Source organism: Pyrus communis, chromosome 6 (assembly GCF_963583255.1).
Source record: "Pyrus communis chromosome 6, drPyrComm1.1, whole genome shotgun sequence".
In the NCBI taxonomy this organism is placed as follows: domain Eukaryota; kingdom Viridiplantae; phylum Streptophyta; class Magnoliopsida; order Rosales; family Rosaceae; genus Pyrus; species Pyrus communis.
In genome coordinates, this window is record NC_084808.1 from 18,051,498 (window position 1) to 18,075,738 (window position 24,241).

The 24,241-nt window shown below is 37.4% G+C and overlaps 2 protein-coding genes and 1 pseudogene across 4 annotated transcripts; all 3 read left to right on the top strand.

The window, feature by feature from the left end:
* The first annotated feature begins 650 nt into the window (after positions 1–650).
* LOC137737554 (ARM REPEAT PROTEIN INTERACTING WITH ABF2-like) lies at positions 651–6,780 on the top strand. 3 transcript variants are annotated; one of them, XM_068477074.1, is made up of 20 exons: positions 656–1,004; positions 1,146–1,303; positions 1,944–2,116; positions 2,205–2,325; positions 2,429–2,503; positions 2,618–2,712; positions 2,822–2,897; positions 3,158–3,265; positions 3,663–3,791; positions 3,891–3,959; positions 4,112–4,171; positions 4,285–4,408; positions 4,525–4,664; positions 5,241–5,304; positions 5,448–5,527; positions 5,671–5,735; positions 5,821–5,938; positions 6,039–6,163; positions 6,347–6,489; positions 6,604–6,780. In XM_068477074.1, exons 1-19 carry the CDS (start codon positions 770–772, stop codon positions 6,438–6,440), a joined length of 2,109 nt encoding a protein of 702 aa, XP_068333175.1. In that variant the 5' UTR covers positions 656–769; the 3' UTR covers positions 6,441–6,489; positions 6,604–6,780. The 3 variants fall into 3 exon arrangements, with proteins under 3 accessions (XP_068333176.1, XP_068333175.1, XP_068333173.1); XM_068477075.1 differs by having other exon boundaries at positions 651–1,004; positions 1,146–1,297; positions 6,347–6,780; XM_068477072.1 differs by having other exon boundaries at positions 658–1,004; positions 6,347–6,780.
* A 1,187-nt stretch (positions 6,781–7,967) lies between these two features.
* On the top strand, positions 7,968–8,958 carry LOC137735895 (2-hydroxyisoflavanone dehydratase-like). Its single transcript, XM_068475247.1, has one exon. It carries the CDS (start codon positions 7,975–7,977, stop codon positions 8,956–8,958), a length of 984 nt encoding a protein of 327 aa, XP_068331348.1. The 5' UTR covers positions 7,968–7,974.
* Positions 8,959–21,845: 12,887 nt separating this feature from the next.
* LOC137735894 (2-hydroxyisoflavanone dehydratase-like) lies at positions 21,846–22,850 on the top strand (annotated as a pseudogene).
* Positions 22,851–24,241: the final 1,391 nt, after the last annotated feature.

The following is a 24,241-nucleotide window of genomic DNA, read 5'->3' on the forward strand; positions in this document are numbered from 1 at the left end:
CGGGAGTTTTTTGCAACAGAGAAGGAGAGGGTGCAGAGTGTAGGATCGGGAGAAGGAGAAAGGAGAAAGGAGGGGGCAGTTTTGGTAAATTGAAAAAATTCATTAATTGGGTACTGTAGCTCTGCGTTTTGGAAAAATAAGCGGCTTCTCAAAGCTGCAAAATGCAGCTTCCACTTTTTGACTTTTTTTCATGTGAAACTTTGAAATAAAGCTGTTTTGGGATGTTTACCAAACACCAAAATCCTTATCAGCTTTTTTTCATGGCAGCTTTTTAAAAAATCACCTCAACCCCAAACTGGGGCTTCATCAACTACCTGCAAGCACGACGGCTCTAGCATGGCAGTTGGCGGGTCCCCTGGATTCTGGCGGGCCCATCCATAACGCACCACGCGCACGTTAGCTTATATCGCCGTCCTCACTTTGTACTCTCTCCGAGCGGGAGCGCACGTTAAATATTTTATATTTACTAAAAAATATTAAATAAATGGATATGTAGATGTACCGGAAATCATGTGGCCGGTTTTGACTTTTGACCCGACACAGCCCACCGGAAAAGAAAAGAAAAGGAAAAAGCAACAAAACAGAAAAGAAAAAGCTTTTACTTCTTTTTTGTTAATCCTGAAATTTCGAAAATACCCTTGGATCTTCCTCTCTCACGTGTCTGTTTCTCTGTCTCTTACCTGTTCAAATCCAAAGTTTGTTCTTCCAATTCGGATCAGCTTCTTCTTCTTCTTCTTCTTCTTCTTTTTCTTCGCTTCCGTCGCTGTTGATGGAATTGCAGAGGGACCAGGATCGTCCGGAGCGGAAGGGGCAGAAGCGGAAGCTGGAGGAGGAAACCGGTGGCGAGCGGGAGATCTCGGTGAAGTCCTGCGAAGCAAGAAAGGCGCTGCTGAGCGAGGTCAGCGAGCAGGTGAAGGTCCTCAACTCCACCTTCTCTTGGAGCGAAGCCGATCGAGCTTCGGCCAAGCGCGCCACGCACGTCCTCGCCGAGATCGCCAAGAACGGTTGGTTAAAACAAAATCCCCAAATAACCCTCCGATCTCGCCTCAATTTCATTTTCTTTCCTCATTTCTCATCGGTTATGGAGTTTTCGAGGTTCTTGAATTGTTCGGAATTGACGATTTTGTGTGTTTGTGTTGGAGCAGAGGAGGTAGTGAACGTGATCGTCGAAGGCGGCGCGGTTCCGTCTCTGGTAAAGCATCTTCAAGCGCCGCCGTTAAGCGACGGCGACCGGAGTTCGAAGCCTTTCGAACACGAGGTCGAGAAGGGAAGTGCCTTTGCCCTGGGCCTTCTCGCAGTTAAGGTCACTTTACTCTTACTGTTTTTCAAATTTTCAGTCCACTGTGGTCAAATTTTCTGTGGACTTGGAACTTTCCTTTTCATGAATAGATTATTCGTTTTAATATTTTCAGTGATTGTACAATTGAGCGTGTAATTTACTCACAGAGGTTCTAGAATTGGAATTTATGTTAGTTGGTTTGGATACTAACTGAAGTTGCAAAAATTCAAACTTTTGTATATAAGTACAATTAGTGTTGGGGAAATTACAATTCGAAAATCCGAAATAATATTCTCTCCCGAAAAGCACACAGACAGTGCGGCTTTATGAACTATGAATCTAAGATTTCCAAATAGCGTGCGAGTTGCGGTAAAAGTTATATTTTTTGTCTGTGGTACATGTAAGGAGGTTTACTGCGATTATTTTTTGTTGGGGTGTTTGGTAGTTTCTTAGTTGCTGGTATGTTATAGCAAGTCAACGTGTCATGGTTGCCGATATGTCTGCTTGCTTTTGATTCTTGGTGTATCCAGTATTACTCTTGACCTTCTTTATGTTGCACGGAGATTTATTTGAGACAGTCTTGGATAGGATATAATTCACCATCACACTGACAGTACGTGTAATTGCTGAACATCTTCTTTCTTGCTGTCTTATGTGTCAACAGCCTGAGCATCAACAACTCATTGTTGACACTGGTGCATTGGCTCATCTTGTGGATTTGTTAAAGAGGCACAAGGATAGTCCTGTATCTCGGGCTCTGTATAGCGTCATTCGTAGAGCTGCTGATGCCATCACCAACCTTGCTCATGAGAATAGCAGCATTAAGACCCGTGTCAGGTTCGCTTATGTCTGAAGTACCTTCTTTCAAATGAAAATTTTGACGGTAGCAACACTATTCTAATGATCATCAGGACTGCTTATACAGAATAGAAGGTGGAATTCCACCTCTAGTTGAGTTGCTTGAATTTGCTGATACCAAGGTGCAAAGAGCAGCTGCTGGAGCACTACGAACTCTGGCATTTAAAAATGACGAGAATAAGAATCAGGTAATAGATCTTTTTTTTTTTTTTTTTTTTTTTTTTTTAAGTTGCTTATGGGAAAAGGTTGGTTTGAACAGGAACCTGATGGTGTCAATTTATGGCCTTGCAGATTGTTGAATGCAATGCGCTTCCTACTCTCATTCTAATGCTTCGGTCTGAGGATGCTGCAATACATTACGAAGCGGTAGGATCTTATTTTACTTGAATTTATATTATGCACTATTGGACATATATTGGTCAGAATTAGGTTGTCGCACTTCATGTTTCTCATCATCAGATTATTTATAATGTGATGCAGGTTGGTGTTATTGGAAATCTGGTACACTCATCTCCGAACATAAAGAAAGAAGTTCTTCTTGCGGGAGCTTTACAACCTGTTATTGGATTGCTTAGGTGTGTCCCAGTAGTGTCATGTCACGTGATATAGCTAAACTTTTCTTGTGTCATGTCCATTATTTTGTACATTGAAGAAGTTTCTGAAGTCTTTTTTGTTGGGTTACAGTTCCTGCTGCTCTGAGAGCCAAAGAGAGGCAGCTTTATTAATTGGACAATTTGCTGCAACTGATTCAGATTGCAAGGTGGGTTAGATATATTTCTTTCTTTCAATATATTTCCATGACTTGAGTCAATTTCTCACCCATGTTTTGCGTTTGGCACCACAAAAATGTTAGGAATCAAAACACCATTAAGCTTCTTTTTCTTTGTTCAAATAATGATCCTATTACTTGCTATCTTTGCTTTATCCTTGTAGATAGAGCTTTGTTCCTTCCCTATTGATTCCTTGCTTTTGGGGACATTGCCCTTGCCCTTCCACTGAAATAGTCAGGTTTTTTTGTAGGTTCACATTGTACAGAGGGGTGCTGTTCGGCCTCTGATTGAAATGCTTCAGTCCCCTGACGTACAACTAAGGGAGATGTCAGCTTTTGCGTTGGGGAGACTCGCACAGGTTATTATTTCTTCACATATGTTGTTTCTTTTGTGTAAATTACATTTCTTTGGTCAATATTGTCTTCATCTCAGTGGATGTATTCTACCTTTCAAGGATGGATTTTGATTTTGCGCTGAGAATTTACTTAACCATTGATGGACTTATTTCATGTTCCGCTAGAAATGAAGATGAATTTATGGGTCATATGTTTTTACAGTTGAGCAGTAGTTCTAGAATTCAACTCCTGAGGAGTTTCTTCTAGTCACTAATATCATTACTAGTCTCAGGTTTCCTGACAGAGATCTGATGAATTAATTTTCATGCATTATTGAAATAATGCTTTTTCTATCTTTTGGTGCTATGTGATATGCACCTTGGTAATAATGAATAATGATTCAAGTTTTTGTTAATTTAGGACACAAACAACCAAGCTGGTATTGCTCATAACGGTGGTTTAGTGCCATTGCTGAAGCTTCTTGATTCGAAAAATGGTTCTTTACAACATAATGCTGCATTTACTCTTTATGGTCTTGCAGATAACGAGGTATGGTATAATTAATGAATTTTCATGAAAATTGGGTCAAGGTAGACATTTAACACCATTTTACTCTGATGTAATTTATTGATTCGTTTTCTCTGCTAGGATAATGTCTCCGATTATATTAGGATTGGAGGTGTTCAGAAGCTGCAAGATGGAGAATTTATTTTTCAAGTATCTCTCTCTCTCTCTCTCTCTCTAAAGATTTTATTTATATTTGTAGTTCCTTAAATATATAATGGATGTTTTCAGTTCTTCCATTTTTCTTCTCTCTTTGCTACATATTATAATTGTAACCTGCAAGAATTGATGAGTCATATTATCAGGCAACAAAGGATTGTGTGACCAAAACATTGAAAAGATTAGAGGAGAAGATTCATGGACGAGTGAGCATTGTCATGTCTATTTTTAGTTTTTATTTTATTTTGTAATTTCTATCATTTGGTATGCTTAAAGTATTAAATCCATTAGATTGTAATTTCTTATTTTCTTAATGTAGGTTTTGTCCCATTTGCTATATTTGATGCGTGTAGCGGAGAGGGCAGTCCAAAGACGAGTTGCTTTGGCTTTTGCTCATCTTTGTTCACCAGATGATCTGAGAACAATATTCATTGACAACAATGGCATGTCACATCCTCTGTTTATATCATGTTTTTCATGGTTGCTTTTGCATAGGAACTTATATTCTTTATATACTTCTGCTCGTTTTGGATTTTCTGATATTGATATTATTAAGCAGGTCTGGAGTTGCTTCTTGGGCTTCTTGGTTCCAGTACCCATAAACAGCAACTTGATGGTGCTACGGCTTTATATAAGTTGGCTAACAAAGCCATGACTCTTTCTCCTGTGGATGCAGCTCCCCCATCTCCAACACCACAGGTTGGGGTGTTGTTCAATAATGGCTGGTTTTTTCATGCTTGCGGAATGAATTCTTTAAGTTTTTGAACATAATATAAAGTCAATGTGGTAGCAAAATATATTTTTTTTGTTTTCCAATTTATTCACATTTTTGTTGGCCATTTTGGACCTCGAAAACAAAAGGGAAGATAACCACACTGCTCATTATCATTTCACTTCTCTAAACAGTTCCTGAACTTTTTGAAATTGCAATTAGATTCCTTCTTAAGGCATGTTATACAACACTTTGCTTATACTTTATGATAGTACTGTAAGATTCTCTGTCCTTAAAAGAATACAATTCAAATAGTGATTTCTGATGTATTTGAAGTACCGATTAAAATATAACAAAACGTATCAAAGCGTAAGTTGTCAAACTGGAATCTTTTCTTTTGAAGTTCACATACCGATTGCAATCTAAAAGAATTTTCCAGAAAGAATTGAATTCTAAATGCCCATTCAATGGTTGCTTTCTTGCAATTAAAAGAACTGTCATCTTAAGCATTAAGTATTTATTTGGCATGAATTGCGTGTGATGGTGGATAAATCTTAATGCAGGTGTATCTGGGGGAACAGTATGTAAACAATCCTACGCTGTCTGATGTTATTTTCTTAGTTGAAGGTTTAAATCTTTTATCTTTATTTAAGCACTTTCTACTTATGCTATATTAGCTGACATAACAGAATATTTAATTAGCATGGGTGATTGTGTTGTTAACATAAATGACCTCTTTAAACGTTTGATTGTTTACCGACCAATTGCAGGTAGACGGTTCTATGCTCACAGAATTTGCCTGCTTGCTTCTTCAGATGCGTTCCGGGCAATGTTTGATGGTGGTTACCGGGTGGGTATCTGCATATAGTGATTTCATCCTAGATCACAATGTACCTAAAATTAAACACTGTAGTGCAAGTAACAGAGTAAAAATGATGTCTTCATGTTCGGTAGTGTGCAATATCTTTATAATTTCCAGTTAACCTATTACAGGAGAAGGATGCGAGGGACATAGAGATACCAAATATTAGATGGGAAGTTTTCGAGTTGATGATGAGGTAAAGTGAAGATTGTGTTTTCTTTGTCCTTCACAAAAGCTGTCGGGCGAGCTTTGATAACTCAGAAACTTCCGACTTTACACAGATTTATATACACTGGATCAGTCGACATTACTCTTGATATTGCTCAAGATCTCCTCAGAGCTGCAGATCAGTATCTTTTGGAGGGACTCAAGCGGCTTTGCGAGTACACAATAGCACAGGTGACCTGACAGACTCTCTCTCTCTCTCTCTGTGCTCATGTCTTGCTCTGAGTTGAAAAAGGCAGCCACCTAATTACAATTCTACTCTTTTTTGACTTAGGACATATCGTTGGAGAACGTTTCAAACATGTATGAACTTTCAGAAGCCTTCCATGCAATGTCATTAAGGCACACATGCATTCTGTTTATTTTGGAGCAGTTCGAAAAATTGAGTGCCAGACCAGGGTATGTGCTCCCTCCAACCTTTCGTTCGTATTCAAAAAGATTATTTACGTATAGTCCACCTGAGTTCCTAGATTTAGTCTTGTTTTTTCTTAGTGAAAAGTAGTATCGCCTTTGCCTATTTTGGCCGAATCCTCATTTTTTGTTTTCATCTACTGAAATTGTGTCGATGCTGCAACACTGCAGGCACTCTCATCTGATCATGCGTATAGTACCCGAGATCTGCACTTACTTTACTAAAGCGCTTACGAAGCCTAACCCACATAGCTTGCGGCTATAAGTCGCTGCCTTCAACCCTTGAGTTCTAACACCCCGATGTACAGAAAACGGTACTAGATGCTCTTGCTGTTGTCGAGCCATGAGATTTTTCTAATTCTTTGATTGTAGTTTGCTTACAATCCGTCCTGATTCAATTACTTGTAAAAACGACGCCCCCTTTGTAGTACAATTCTGACATTTCTCGGAATATTTATGACCTTCGCCCGCATGGTCTCTTCAACAATCTCAAAAGTTTCTGTGCCGTTGGATGTAGCAGTGCAGTCGAAGCTAGAATGATTGAAACTCTGTTCGTATAGGAAATGAAATAGGCTGAATCTAAAATCATCTAAAAGTTATTAAAATTGCTTGTGAGTTGTGTGCTATTAACACTTTATAGCTGTAATACATGGATTCGAATAGAATGACGAGATCCACTAGACTTCTTGTCACACAAGAAACTCATTCAGAATTTGGCCGAATGAAGCCTGTAATTGATGAAAACGGGATTATATTATTTTAGTACAATTTTCATATTTTGTTATTTTTCTATTTCCTTTCTTATTTAGATACATAAGGTTACTAGGTTTAGAAACATTATAAATAGGTCATCTTGGTCTTAGCCTTCTTGTTAATTCATATTATTATGTAAGGAGGATCATTTGAATTTGAATACAAAACGGCCAACTAGCTGCCTCAAAACATCTTTAAAGAAGATGTCAAAATTGCCACATAGACATACAATAGTAAAAAATGACAGTAAACTCTCTCCAACCTTGTCTTTAATTTCTTATGTGGGGCTGAGTCAATTGACGAGGAATTCTTATGACGTCAAATTTGACAGCTACTATCAAATTGATTTAATAATGTTTTAATAGGCGTGATGCCTCTTTACTTGTAAGTGAAAGGTTTTAGGTTCGATTCTCGTCAAATGTAAATTTGAACCATATTGTTATGGCTAGCCCAGTGTTAGGTTTAGTCCACTCTCCCTTCTCTCTTAGTCTAGATAATATCGTTTATTCCAAGTATAACAAATGTTGCTGCGTGTTCTAAGTATTTGATTGGTTGTCTTAATAATTAAAACCACAAATGTAGCTATGTGTGATGCAATATATAACAGATGTTGCTGTGTGTTCTAATTATTTGATTGGTTGTTTCAATAATTAAACCCACAAAGAGATGAAAAAAAAATAATAGAATGACAGTTTTGTTTAACATATCGAGTGGAGTGGAGCAAAAGATTATACAAAATTTCAAATCACTACCAAAGTCATCAAATATTATATTGATGCTTTATTTTTGGCGGTTCTTTTGAAAATATGTTCTAACAAACTGACGCGACAACATCTAAACATAATCAAATGTTTTAGGTGCACCTACTCCAACATTTACAAATTTAGAAGTAGTTTGCGGGCTCAAAGCGCCCACAATATTTTAATTGAAAACGGCAAAGATTCACACTTTTTAAATCAAAGGCACCTCGTTTTAAAAGCCTCGGGATTCCATGATTCACACTTCAATTCCGTATTTTTTCTGTATCTTTTACCTAAGTCTCTGCAATGTCTTCCAGCACCAAAGAAATAGCCTCGGAGTTCCTTCCCTTCATCAGATTCTACAAAGATGGCTCGGTGGAACGCCTTTTGGACTCTCCATACGTGCCCCCATCTCCAAATCAAAACCCTGAAACTGGTGTCTCCTCCAAAGATATCACCATCTCAGACAACCCCAATATCTCCGCTCGCCTTTACCTCCCAAACCTCCCTCAAAACCAATCCCAAAAGCTTCCCATCTTGGTCTACTTCCATGGTGGTGGGTTTTGCATTGAATCCGCCTTCTCATTTCTTGACACCCGCTATCTCAACAGCTTGGTCTCAGAAGCCCGAGTCCTAGCCATCTCTGTTGACTACAGACTCGCCCCGGAGAACCCACTTCCTATTGCTTATGAAGATTGTTGGGATGCTCTTCGATGGGTTGCTTCTCACTCAAGCAACAATGACTCAGGCGGTGACAAAGAGCCATGGTTAGTCAGGTATGGAGATTTTGATAGGCTTTACATTGGTGGTGATAGTGCAGGTGGAAACATTGCACATAATATGGCTATGAAGGCAGGAGTTGAGAGCTTGTGTGGTGGTGTCAAAATTTTGGGCGCATTTTTATCCCACCCTTATTTTTGGAGTTCCAAGCCAATTGGGTCAGAGCCTAAAGGTGAAGACTTTGAGAAAGCTGTCCCTTATTTGACTTGGGACTTTGTTTATCCATCAGCTCCCGGTGGGGTCGACAATCCAATGTTAAATCCGGCGGGTGAGGGTAAACCGAGCCTGGCTGGACTTGCGTGCTCTCGGCTGCTCGTGTGTGTTGCTGGAAAAGATGCGCTGAGGGACCGAGGTGTTTGGTATTACGATTTGGTGAAGGAGAGTGGGTGGAAAGGAGAAGTGGAGCTGTTTGAAGTGGAAGGAGAGGACCATTGCTATCATATCTTCTGTGTGAGTGAAACTGAGAATGTTAAGAAAATGATCAAACGCTTGGCTTCTTTTCTTGTCTAGTAACTATCATGTCAAGATAGTATGATCAAATTTGTTAAATAAGTTTTTAATAGATTAATATTTATATGTAATAAATATTGTTGTGTTTTCAAGTATTTGATTGGTTGTCTCAATATTGTTGTGTTTTTTAAGTATTTGATTAATATTAAGGGTTAAACTCTATTTACTACCCTGAAGTTTTGTGGTTTTCAACATTTAGTACATCAAGTTTTTTTCGTCCTAGAGTCATACCTAAAGTGTAAATTTTGGGACAGTCCTATACATCCGTTAGTCAAACTGTTAAGTCTCCTGTTAACTGTGACGTGGCGCCCATGTGGACAATGACTGGGCGCCATGTGTCATCCACGTGGAAATTAAAAATAAATTATTTTATAAAATAAAATAAAAAATTTATATAATAAAAAAAATTAAAAAAAAAAAAAAAACCTTCATCTTCCCCAAATCCCACCTGTGCCCACCCTCCCATCACCCACCCATCTTCTAGCTTCCCCCAACCCTCTCCCTTCCTTCTTCCCTCTGCAACACGCACCCTCTCCCCCAAAACCTCTCCCAAGCTCACTCCAACCACCAAAACCAGTTTCCCCCAACCTTCCTTCTTCCCTCTGTAACCCACACCTTCTCCCCCAACCTTCCTTCACCACCAAAACTAGTCTCCCCCAACCCACACCCTCTCTTCCTTCTTCCCATAGATCCAAGCTCACTCCCGAAACGATAACCCACGGCTAAAGATATCTTCGGTGCTCCTTTCCACAACTGATTTTCGACTATCTTGACACATCTCTCTCCCCTGATCCCTCTGTACCCAACCTACTTCATCTCCACCTTCTTCACCTCCCCTCCTTTCTCTCTCCCCACTATTTCGACCTTTGCAAAAACCTAATCCCCAAAAAATTTCAATTTTCAAAAAAATTGAGCAAACCCAGCATGAAAAACCCTAATCCCCAAAATATTTTCAACCCATTCGGCTTCGACTTCGATTTCTTGCCGTCGCGGCTGAACTCCAAACCAAATGGCGACGACAGATTCCGATGATGTGGGGGTGCTCGGAGAGGTGGCAGCGTCATTGTGTTAAGGGTGCGACCCGTTTGGTTGAAAACTTGAAGAATTTGGTGGGTTTTGATTTGAGGATAAGCTGGGATTGAATCTGCGTGTTGGATTCAAAATTTGGTCATTTTTTGGGTGTTTGATGGTTTCGAAAATCCAAAACCCAAAAAGCAGAGTAGAGCACTATAGGGAAGGACAAAAACGACCACGGGTTAGGGGGTCGGGTTTTGGCAATAGATGGAGAAGTATGGGTCGATGGAAGTTCCAAAAGCATAGTGAAAGAGCTAGCGCGAAGAAGCGGTAGCGTCGTGGGTTGATGTCGGTTTTTGGCAGGAGTAGTGAGCGGAGTGGGACCCGGAGGTGTTGTTTTGTTGGGGCTTCGACGGGGAGGTAGGTGCAGGGAAGAGAATGAGGGAGGGAGAAGGACGGAGGGGGTCGGGAAGGGAGGGTGCCGGGGAGGGTGCATGAAGTCTTTAGTTGCAGATTGGACATTTTGAGGGGTTTGATTGAGGTTGGCTAAGTACGAATGAGGGTGGGATTCAGGGAAGACGAAGAGGTGAGTGATGCGAGGGTGGGCACATGTGGGATTTGGGGAAGATGAAGGGTTTTTTTTTTTTTTTTTTTTTTCAATTATATAAATTTTTTATTTTATTTTATAAAATAATTTATTTTTAATTTCCACGTGGATGACACATGGCACCCAGTCATTGTCCACATGGGCATCACGTCACAGTTAACGGGAGACTTAATAGTTTGACTAACGGATGTATGAGACTGTCCCAAAATTTACACTTTAGGTATGACTCTGGGACGAAAAAAACTTGATGTACTAAATGTTGAAAACCACGAAACATGAGGGTAGTAAACAGTCTTTTGCCCTAATATTAATATATAATAAATATTTTTGTAATTGTTCTCCCTTCTATCGATCGAGAAGAGCATTTTGTAGCATTCATGACTAACTACTAAATCTTGGATCTTAAAGCTGCGACAATTGTCAAATTTGAGGTGGTGGTTTTGTGGTTATTTTGCTCTTAGCAAATGACTATGAGGAGGAAGCTTGGTGTTTTGACTCATACTAAGATTTTTATGTTGACGATTACAAGGTTATCAAAGGGTGGTGCAGTCTTACCTCGTGGTGCTATTGCAGTGGCCTGAGGGGTTGTCTCAAATCAAGGTTTCATTATATAATGAGCATTGTCTTTTGCAAGGTTTCTTTGCCGAATGAGCATTGTTTATTGCAAGTTCATCATAAAGTGATGCAAAGTTTCGTGCTCGCAATTGTTACTTTTCCGTATGATTGGATGTGGTTAATTAAGATGTTGTACTCTCTTTCAGTTGCATTGTGTAATCGAGGAGTTGAATTTCATGTGAATGGCGTTCTTCATTTTTCTGTTGCTATGGAGATTTTGATAGACTTTACATATATAGGTGGTGACAGTGCAGGCGGAAATATTGCACATAACCTAGCTATGAAAGCAGGAGTTGAGAGCTTGCATTGTGGTGGGAAAATTTTGGGTGCGTATTTGTCCCTCTTATATTTTTAGTTCCAAGCCAATTGGGGGAGAACCCAAAGGTGAAAACTATGCCTTATATGATTTGGGACATTATGTGTCCATCGGCTCCCGGAGGTATTGACAATCCAATGGTGAATCCGGTGGGTGGGGGTGCACCAAGCCTTGCTGGACTTGCGTGCTCTCGGCTGCTCGTGTGTTTTGCTGAAAAAGGATGAGCTGAGGGATCGAGGTGTTTGGTATTACAATTTGGTGAAGGAAAGTGGGTGGAAAGGAGAAGTGGAGCTGTTTGTAGTGGAAGGAGAGGACCATTGCTTTTATTTCTGGCTCGAGACCGAGACTGAGAATATTAAAAAAATGTTTAAACGCTTGGCTTATTTTCTTGTTTAATTAATAATTATCTTGCTAAGTTTCCTCATGAAAGTATGAAACAGAGAATGACCGTCTTTGGTTCTACAAATCAATAAATAAATAAAACTAAATATATACCTTGTTAGCATTCATGAAGTATCCTAACTCCCTTTTTTGGTCAAAGTAAAATAAAAAGTGACCAAATTCTGGTGCACTCTCCTAATTCTTTATGAAATATTACTGAAGCGAGCGGATTCTTTCAATCCTAACTGCTCAATCAGCAATTCAACTTAATTCTGGAGGCGATAAATTTTTTTTTTCTTTTCCTTTAGTAGGGTTTAGAAGGAGGACTTGGAATTGGCTAATCCCAAAGGACCAAAAAATCCAGCCAAAAAAAAAAAAAAAAAAAAAAAAAATCCAGCAGATTGAGTTATCCTTGAGGGCGGCAGGAAGAAAACCATGGACCATTAGGGTTTTTTTGTTTGGAAGAAACGAGAAATTTGGAGTGGTTTTAAGAGAGGTTACCTGCCACCGCGAACACTGCTGGTGCGAATTTGTCTTTTTCTTCCGTTCTTATGCATTAATTTGCTTCATTGACCTTGTACAATATTTTTTTCACACCATCAATCCGATGTATCACCCACATAATATTTGAGGGACTAATTTTTTCTTCATTATTATTGCTAATCTCGATTTTCTTTGTGTAAAATTATAAATAGTTTACACATGGTCAGAGATGGAGAGGTCGTTTTGTTTTTTTTTATTTTTTATTTTTTATTTTTTTTTAATTCAAAGTTTGAATGGGTTGTGGTGATGGAGAAAGGAGGAGATGGAAATGGAGGTAGTAGCTCGATCGGGTGGGAAGGAAAGAAGAAGATGAACAACTTCTTTTTTTTAATAAAATATTATTCTCAAAGTAATAATTAAATTTTTTTTTTCTTAATTTGTTTTTGTCCACTTGGTCTTCTTCTTGTCCTTTTTTAATGATTTATAATTTTTTATTGTTGTAGGCATAATATATTGAACAATTATGGAGGCCGTAAAGAGAGAGAAAGGTACGGCAATAGTAGAGAGAAAGACATAGATGTGTAATTGTGGGTGTGTATTATTCCACCCCATTGTGCCTTTATTTATAGTAGTAGGGAAGGTTAATTCCTTACCCTTTAGGATTACAACATTTAATAGGTAATCTACTCCTAATAGGAATATAAGATACATTCACATATCTAATAGGATTTACACAACCACATTCCTATTCCAATAGGACTGCAACATTTATATAATTATAAAGTTTTTCTTTATTAGTTTCAAGTAATTAATAAGGGTAAATTACTAAATTTATAAGCAAAATTTTGACTCAAGGAGTTATATGAAGGAGAATTAAAACCTGAGGAGGTCTTTGTGTAATGTATCAAACGTGAGGGGGTTTGTGAAAACTCGATAAACCTCAGGAGTGTTAGTGTAATTACCAGGGTTAAAAACATTATAAATAGGTCATCTTGGTCTTAGCTTTGTTATTAGTTCATATTATTATGTCAGGAGGATTTTTTGAATTTGAATACAAAATGGCCAACTCGCTGCCTAGCTAAGAACATCTCTAGCGAAGATGTATTAAAACTGCCACATATACATGCAACAGTACAACATGGTAGCAAACTTCCCAACATTGCCTTTAATTTCTTACATGGAATTGGGTCAATTGAAGGCAAATCCTTTTGGCATCAAATTCGGACAGTTGCTGTAAAATTGATTTTAATAATGTTTTAATAGGTGTGATGCAATTTACAATAAATGTTGCTATGTGTTCTCAGTATTTGATTAGTTATCTTAATAATTGAACCCACAAAAAAAAATGCAAAAAAAAATTATAGAGCAACATTTTTATTTAACATATCGGATTGAGCAAAATTTTTTACAAATATTAAATTATCACATAAGCCATCAAATATTGTTTTAGTATTTTACATTTGACATTTCTTTTGAAAGGATGTTCTAAGAAACTGACGCGACCACATCTACCTAAGAGTGACATCGACATCCCCCCGGCCACGCGCCGCCGCCCCGTCTCGCCGGAAAAATCCAACTATTTCCAAAAATTACCAAAATTTATAGAAATGAAGATCTCAAAGAGAGGAACAACTTTCATACCTGCCACAAAGTCCAAAAGTGGACAGAAGGGGGTCAATTTTGCCCACAAAGACGACGGGTGCCTAAAACTTTCCGACGTCGATTTGTCGTCTACAGTGGTCCAACGGGGTCAAGGTTGGTTAGGATTTTCTCTTGGGATGATGGACTACAAAGCCCAAGTGGTGACATCAGCCATCGCTTTGCCGATTTGCCGGAAAATTGAAAAAGGTGGTCGGAGTACTATTGATTTTCGTCAACTTTCGTGGCCTCAAACTGCCATATACCATTGTTAATCAAGGTGGTTCATGGATGGGTTTTGTAGAGCGGAATGAGAGCTTCAAGATGGTCGTGGTGGCATCGAAAATCTCCACCGAAATTGGCCGGAATCGGCCTTGGAAAATGGGAGCTCGCGATAGGTGTGGGTTGACGGGAAGGCTACTCCCCCTTCTCTCTTTTTTTTTTTTTTTTTTTTTTTTTTTTGGTTCTTCTTTTCTGATTTCTCATTGGTCCTCCATCCCCTTTTTATTTGATTGGTCCCTTTCTTTCTTTACTTAAGGCTGATTAGTCAGTCTTCCCACAAGGTGGGAGTTCAAATAATTCAACTACCTTTAAATAACCAACTTCAAACGTCCATAATTATACCGTTATAATCCGGACTCGCAAACGGATTTCACCTATGCGTTCGTGGGATCAAGCTCTATTCAGAAATATAAATTGTGACCTCGAAAGATCTACGGATTTTAAATAATTAATTTCCAAACTTCAAACTTCGCAACTGGTTTAATTAAAATTAAAATTCAAATAAATTAATATAAATTCCCGAAAATAACATAAAATTTCAATAATAACAATGCGTAGATTATAACAATGAAATCCGGGAACGGGATTTCACAAGATATCCATGTTAACATATGTTATGTGTAACCTTGGAGTATAAATATTAATGATATAGTGTAATATTCTTACCTTGTAATTCATACATTGAATGTTAACGTCATGTTTTAACGATGTTATATGAAAAGGTAGGAAGCAAACCAAAAAGGTGGACAATGATAATGTATAATTCCATGACATCCACTAATATATCATTCTTTATTCCTCTTTTCCCCCACATACTTGTTGGTTGATGGATGAACAGAGAAAGGTTAATTTGTAGATATATAGAGCTCCTAGGTAGACTTTATTTTCTAATTTGATCTAATGACTTGTTTCCTTCAGAATCAACAACCAACTGAAACATTGTGCAGCTACTTAATACTATAGTCTAGTAGTATTTCTCTTCACTTGTAAGTAAGAGGTCTTAAGTTTGATTCTCTCCAAAAGCGAATTTGAACCACATTACTAACCTATTGTGAGACTTAGCCTTTCTCTTGTTAGGAGTATTAAGATGCAATGGTTATGGAATTGACATGTGTCAAGAGATTAAGAAGTTAGTTAAGTTTGTTGAGAATGTAGCTTAGAGTGCAAGTTACTATAGCTATTATATATAGCTTGTAATAAACAGTTGTGACTAACAAGAAATATCAATACATTTTACAAAGATTCACTTTCTCTAACCCCTCTCAATCTTCTTCTTCCCTTCTGCATAACAATTCTTATCAAATTCTTCAATGGTTTATATGGTATATCGCCGAAACAAGCATAGAAGCTTGACAGTTCTTCGATCTTGGTTTAATTTGCTTCCGCTATATCTCAAAGTTTTCTCTACAACTCTGTGATTCTCTCTGATAAATTTGGGTGCTTCTTCTTCACCCATTCTTCTGATTATGCGTTCTACAAAGTGTGCACAATAAGTGTTTGTTATTTGTTCTCTGTCATTATTACTTCAAGATTTTGTCACAAGCTACAACAATGGTAATAGCTTCTCAGTTACAAATTCTCCAATATCCTATCACTTAATTGATTTCATCTGTTTCCAGCTTGGTAAACATGAAATTAGATGATACGAATTATCTAGCATGGCATTTCCAGATGCAGTTACTTCTTGAAGGCCATAGTATTAAGAATCTTTTGATGATTCTGCAGTTTTCTTTGGTGAATCGTCCACACGAGTACCATTAGATGAATACAAGATTTGGAATATGCATGATAAAGCATTGATGCAGTTAATCACTGCAACTTTGTCTTCTGCTACAATTTCCTGTGCAATTGGTAGTACCAGGAGTGCCATTAGATGAATAAAAGATTTGGAATATGCATAATAAAGCATTGATGCAATTAATCACTGCAACTCTGTCTTCTACTGCAATTTCCTGTGCAATTAACAATACCAGTTCTAAAGATTTGTGGACTCGGCTCAAAGAACAGTTCTCTACAATCACAAGAACAAGCATTTTTCAACTCAAATCCGAGCCTTAGACCATAAAGAATGGTAATGATTCCATCACATTATATTTGCAAAAAATTAAAGAAGCAAAAGATTTTTTTATTGCTGCTGGTGTAATCTTTGAGGATGATGATATTGTGATTCTTACACTAAATAGTTTACCTGCTGAATTCAGTATAATAAGATCTATTATTAGGGGTTGTGAAACTGTTATATCTTTGAAAGATCTTCGATCTCAATTACTTGTTGAAGAAACTTTGCTTGAAAATGCATTTGCATCACCTGTGTTATTTGCACTTATGGCACAAAATAATGGATTCACCCCTAAGAATCAATCTTTTTCCAACTCTGGTGGTTAATGCATACAAGTCTTTCAACAATAACAACAAAGGCAGAAATCAGTTCAATTCCAATTTCAACTCGAAATTTGGTAACAACAAGAACTTTCATTCAATTCCTACTCTTGGAATTCTTGGTACATCACCACCAAGATCACACAACTATGGCTTTCGGGCTCAAATTGCCAAATCTGTGGAAAACACAATTATCTGGCTTCTACTTGTCGATTCAGGAATACAAATTCATCACGGGGATGTCAAATTTGTGGTAAGAACAACAGCAAGATGCTTATAGATATAGAAATGTAGTAGTTTCTTTAGGCTATCAAATATATGGGAATCCCTATCACAGTTCAAAAACATGTTTTCAAATAATACTACTTCTCTAATGAATGCCATGCATGCTGCCACAACTAATGGTCAATTTTCTTAATTCTCAATGTCATATGCACCACCACAACAATAAGTTTGGCTCACTCATTCATGTGCTAATAACCACATGACTTCATAATTGAGTAATATCTCCTTGGCAACCCTATACCCATTAAATGAGACAATCCAGACAACTAATGGTGAAGGTTTAGCTATCTCTCACATTGGTTCATCTCTTGTCACAACTCCAATGAAGCTTATTAAGCTCAATTCTATTCTTTATGTACCAAAACTATCACAAAATCTATTGTCTGTGCATAGGATTTGTTTAGATAATAATAGTTAGTTGATTTTCGATGCATTTTCATTTTGGATTCATGACAAAGTCACATAGAGGATACTTTATAAAGGGTTGTGAAATAATGGATTGTACCCCCATCATCTCACCAAGTTCTCATGCAGTCATCAATAAAGGGCAACCTGTAGATTTTCTTGGAAAACAAATTACAATCAGTATTTGGCATAAGAGACTAGGTCATCCCTCTAATCCAATAGTCTCTCAAGTTTTAAGAACTTCAAATGTCTCTTGTGTTGCTAGTATACATTCATTGTGTCAAACATGTGTAGAGGGTAAATTTAATAAACTGTCATTTTATCTTTCAGTTACTAAGTGTGTAAAACCATTTGATATTGTACATAGTGATATGTGGGGCCTTGCTCCTTGTGTATCTTTACAAGGATTCAAATACCATATGACCTTCAATGATCATTGTATCAAGTATTGTTGGATTTTTCCCATATGCAATAAAAGTAATGTTTCTGCAACATTTGTTTTCTTTTACAATTTCATTTTAATACAGTTTCATACATCCATAAAAAACTATCTAAAGTGATGATGGTGGTGAATATATATAAGTAAAGTATTTCAAAAGTTTCTTTCTGATAAAGGAGTGAGCCATCAAATGTTTTGTCCCCATACACCAAAACAAAATAGGATAACAGAGAGAAAACACAGACATATCATTGAAACATCCATCACTTTGTTACAATCTGCTTCATTACCATCCTTCTTTTGGTCATTTGCTTATCAAACCTCAGTATACTTAATCAACAAAACGCCATCCCCTACATTAGGCAATAAATCACCATTTGAATTGTTGTATAATTCATTACCTGAGATTCAACATTTGAATGTCTTCGGTTGTTCTTGTTACCCTTTGGTTAAGACTATACAACAACACCAAATTAGAATCCTGAACAACAAAGTGTGTCTTTTAGGGGTATGCATCCAAGTATAAAGGGTGTCTATGCTATGATGTATGTAGAAAGAAAATTTATATCTCTAGACATGTGATATTTAATGAGGTAGAATTTATTTACCAGTCTTTGGTTCCCAAACAACACTCTGTCACTACTTCACCACTACCATCACTCATATAAACACCAATTCCAACACTAGATCACAATAATGTCCTTGTTTTACCAGAAACACAAAATAGAAGATTCCACTTCAATATTGTTACAGTTCCAAGTTCAAATTCAGAAGATTCAAGTTACAGTCAATCCATTGTTGCACCAACAACACATCCCTTGTCTCCTACACTCTCTGTGGTACCTAAATTCTAACATGAACAACTACAAGTGGTTTTATCTATTCCTCTAATCAATCTCCATCCCATGCAGACAAGGTCAAAGAGTGGCATCTCAAAGAAAATTACTCTACTAGCTGCCATACATGAAAATGGAGGAGTTGATTTGAATCAAGTAGAACCTGCAACATATAAATCTGCATTAAAATTCCCAGTGTGGTATGAGGCTATGAAAGATGAGATTTCAGCTTTACACAACCAAGGTACATGGTTATTGGTTCATCTACCACAACACAAGAACTTAGTAGGTTGTAAATGGGTCTTTAAGATCAAGAAGAATGCTGATGGTTCAATTGGGAGGTATAAGGCAAAACTGGTGGCTAAAGGACTTAATCAAGAAGAAGGTATTGATTATGGAGAGACTTTTAGCCCAATTGTTAAACATACAATAACGAGATTAGTTATAGCTTTATCTGCACATTTTGGCTAGACATTAAGACAATTAGATATGAAAAATGCCTTTCTACATGACATCTTGCAAGAAGAGGTGTACATGGCACAACCATCTAGATTTGTGGATACCAAACATGGAGACTATGTTTGCAGATTACATAAATCCTTATATGGATTGAAACAGGCACCAAGGGCCTAGAATGAGAGATTCACTAGTTTTCCGCCAACTTTGGGGTTCAAATCCACATATGCAGATTTATCATTGTTTGTGAAACTGTTGGCAATTCTGTGGTGATCTTGCTATTATATGTTGATGACATCATTATAACAGGAAGTGCAACACAAGCAGTCACTGAGGTTATTCAATCTCTCATTCAGTAGGTATGTCACATATTTGTTAACCAAGTCTGAAATGTTGCTGTCTAAATCATGTGTTCCTCTATGCTTGACTATAATAGATTGCTAAAAAATGATGGAAAACCTTATAATAACCCTGCATTATATAGAAGTTTGGTTGGTGCCCTCCAATACTTGACATTCACTAGACTTGACATTATTTTTGCAGTGCATCAGGTATGTCAATCTATGCAATGTCCTATGGAGTCACACTTTATGGCTGTTAAAAGAATTCTCAAATACTTAAGAGCTACTCAAGGTTGTGGAATTCATTATATCAATGGTTCACTGGATGTCACTACCTATAATGATGCAGATTGAGCAGAGGACCCTAATGATAGAAGATCAACTACTGGAATGGTTGTGTTTCTGGGGTCTAATCCTATTTCATGGTCATCTAAGAAACATAACATTGTTTCTCGATCATCAATTGAAGCTGAATATCAGGCTTTGTTAACTACAACAACTAAAATTGATTGGATCAAACAACTGTTGGTTTTTCTGCAGGTTCCAATTTTTTATAAACCACTCCTTTTTTGTGACAATTTATCAACAATAGCTCTTACTTGCAATCCAATTCAACATCAACGCACTAAGCACATTGAGATTGATGTGCATTTTGTTCGAGAAAGGGTAGCCAAACAGCAACTGCAGCTGCATTTTGTGTCTTTAATGAACAATTTGTTGATATACTTACAAAATGACTCTCTGCACCACTATTTCAGACACATTGTGCCAATTTGAGGCTTAATTATATGCTCCTGAGCTTGCAGGGGGATGTTAGGAGTATTAAGATCCAATGGTTATGGAATTGACATGTGTCAAGAGACTAAGAAGTTAGTTAAGTGCGTTGAAAATGTAGCTTATAGTGCAAGCTACTATAGCTATTATATATAGCTTGTAATAAACAGTTGTAACTAACAAGAAATATCAATACATTTTACAAAGATTCCTTCTCTCTCTAAACCCTCTTAATCTTCTTCTTCCCTTCTACATAACAGTTCTTATCAAATCCTTCATTGGTTTACCCCTCCCCACCACTTAATCTATATAATATCGTTTGTTAAAAAATAAAAAAAAAATAAAAAAAGTCCAAACTATCACCCTTCTTTGGTCAATGGGAGAAAACTAGAGCATTAGAGAAATAAATAGAATGTTTGTAAGAGGAATGTTGATTGATAGGTAGAAATAATTGTATGAAAAGAATCCACTGTTATGGTGATGTCATGGATTATTGATAAAAAGAGGGTGTGGAGCAAATATAATGAATGACCTTGTATTAATAAATTGAGACATCACATTAAAGTGAGCCTGTTTTATGTAACCCGGCCTCTCTCTAAATCGACAGAAGAATGTACAGATTATTTGTTTTCCCTGCACTACATTGTGTGCATATTGTACGCTTTCATTACCAATGCCATTAAAACTAATTAATATTAGTATGTAGAGAATGTGCAAACAAAAATTTTAAATCTCTTCTGTGCTAACTTTATTGGTCAATCGAAATATTCGTTACAAATTTGACTACACCCTTTTTCCTCCAATTTATCGAGACAATGGATATATGATTATGCAATAAAGACCACTTGCCATGTCAATGCAATGTCTATATGGATAGAGTACCGACCAGGGCTGCTCCATATGATCGTTGCACTCTTGCAAGAGTGTGAGACCAAATTAATGAAATCTGCACTGGAGGCCTCCAAGTCAATCGGTGCGTCTTTCCTTTTTCATTGTCTTCGTCTGCCCAAGACTTCCTCTATATATATGTAAATTAGTTATGTATTCAATTTTCTCATGCTGTTGGTCTACTCCTCTTTCTGGATTTGGAGCAGATTGGGTGTAATCTTTTGTGCATCTACTGAAAAAAAAAGAAAAAGAGAGAGCGTTACGGAAAAAAAAAAAATCGAAAAGCTAATAATAATTCTCAATGTTAGTTTAAAGATATTTATATATATACACACACACAAGAGATTTTTCTATGTGATCAAAATTCGAGTTAATACACTACATGTCATAATAATAAGTGAAAAAGTAAAGGTTTTTTTCATTTTTTTTTTTCATATGTTCTTCCACTTGTATTTTAACATGTAGTGTACCGACTCCTCAAAAATCTTTCTACATGCACTGTATATTTACGAGGAGCCATGACGTACGTATAGTTTGACTCACCGCGCGGAAGGTCATATGGCGGCTACTTTGGTTGCCATTGCTACTTGCTGCATTAGCTGTCAGCCTTGAGCTCCTCTCTTTCTCATTTTCCTATTGAAATTATAAACAAACAATCTGTATTCCATTATAAATTTCAATTGCAGTTTCTCTGCCCTCATCAATTCCTCAAAAGATTCACACTTCAACACTTCTCAAAAAGTCTCTAATGGCTTCCGCCACCGCAAAAGAAATAGCTTCAGAGCTCCTCCCTCTAATCAGAATATACAAAGACAGCACGGTGGAACGCCTCATGGGCTCTCCCTATGTGCCCCCATCTCCTCGTGATCCAGAAACCAACGTCTCCTCCAAAGACATCACCATCTCACAAAACCCTAGCATCTCCGCTCGCCTTTACCTCCCTCTTCAAAACCAAAATTACCAACACCCCCAAAATCCTATCCCCGTCTTGGTTTACTTCCACGGTGGTGGATTTTGCTTCGAATCCGCCTTCTCATCTGACCACCACCGTTTCCTCAACCGCTTGGTCTCGCAAGCCCAAGTCCTCGCCGTCTCAGTTGAGTACAGGCTCGCCCCAGAAAACCCAATTCCCATGTGTTACCAAGATTGCTGGGATGCTCTTCAATGGGTCTCTTCCCACAAACCCCACAAAGAATCAGATGCTAGCAATGCTGACAAAGAGCCATGGTTGGTCCAGTATGGTAATTCTGGTAAATTGTACATTGGTGGTGATAGTGCAGGTGGAAACATAGTGCATAACGTGGCTATGAAGGCAGGGTTTGAGAGTTTGTGTGGTGGGGTGAAAATTGTGGGGGCATTCATGTCACACCCTTACTTTTTAGGGTCAAGGCCAATTGGGTCAGAGCCTAAAGGAGAAAACTTTGAGAAGTGGCTGCCTTGTAAAGTTTGGAAGTTTTTGTTCCCATGATCAGCTCCTGGGGGTAACGATAATCAAATGGTCAATCCGGCAGGTGAAGGTGCACCGAGCCTGGCTGGACTCAGGTGCTCCCGACTGCTCGTGTGCGTTTCTGGGAAGGATGAGCTGAGGGATCGAGGCATTTGGTATTACGATTTGGTGAGGAAAAGTGGGTGGGAGGGAGAGTTGGAGGTGTTTGAAATGAAAGGTGAGGAACATGCTTTTCATATCTTGTGTGAGGGTAAGGCTGAGAATGTGAAGATTATGATCAAACACTTGGCTTCTTTTCTTGTCTAGCTAGTAGTTTTATTAAGCACTGTGTAAACACGAAAATTTTGCCACAAATGACAAGAGAACACGTGCACAAAGTAATTGTATTGTATTAATGAATTTGTAGGGTTACAATCTCTGTTTACAAGTTTCTTCTTATTTGATTTCCAGAAGATATGTAGATGTGTAGGTTATTAATCCAAGGGTCGCGATGACTTGATCTAGAATGAACGATTACTGCGAGGTTTTCGCTCTTGGCCATATGAAGGATCGACACGGGTAGTAGTGCTTGATGATTCTTCGAAAGTTTAGTGAAGAACGCAAAGAGCTTTCTGAATTCTTCTAAGTATTTTGGGGATTTGGGTGCTTGAGCTTTAGCAGCGTATGGGTGCTTGAATGATTTCTGAACCCCTTTTCTTTGCCTTGGGGGCCTTGTAGTCATGAACTTTCCAAGTCTTGCCTATGGATGGATTTGTACTTGATTCGTGACTTGGTTCATCATTTATTTCCATCAATCAATTATTTAATTTAAATAAAATCAAATAATCAATCTTACCCAATTTGGCATTTGTATTTGCTTTAATTTAAATTAATTAATTTGTTTAATCTAAATTAAAATCAAATATTAATTTCCCCCAATCATGACATGTATCCTTGTGACTTATCTGGTATTGATGAGTCATATGCCACGTAAGCCCTCACATGTCAAAATTTAATGTGTTTGGGACACAGTTATTTCATCGAAATTTCGAGGTCTACACACTGTTTTCAAATTCAATAAGACTACTCACACCTACAACGATGATTCTTGGACACCCTAATCCTATCTCTCATGACACTTGCTATTAAAACAAAGGGTCCTTTAGATATAGACCCTTACAACTCTTGTGCATTAGAATTTAAGAGTTAATCGCGATAAGAAAAATATCAAATGCAAGAAACTTTTAACTGAAGTGATTAAGATTCTTCATTTCTAGCAAAATGCATAAATACATATGTAGCGCTTATAAAAAAATAAGATAAGCATATTATACTTGTGATTGTAAAAAGAGGATTACTGGAAAACCTGCAATTTTCCAGTTTCTTACTTGTATGTAAATACAATGGAAAAATGAATGAATTGGAAAGTTTGAAAATAAGAGAAGGAAAGGGAGTAAGAATAAGTAGTTCCCGTAGACGATCCGTTTCCTTATTTTATTTTATTTTGTATTTGATTATAGATTTTAAGGGAAAATTTATACTTTTTTTTATTTTTTATGTGTAAAAAACGCATGAAAAATTAAGGAGTAAAATAATTCACTTACTCATATTTTAGTAAACACATCAAATTTAAGAATCAAAATGATTCAATTCTTAATCCTTGTAAATAAACATACCCTCAACTGAATCTTTCTTCAGTCTATTGAATATGTTGTACT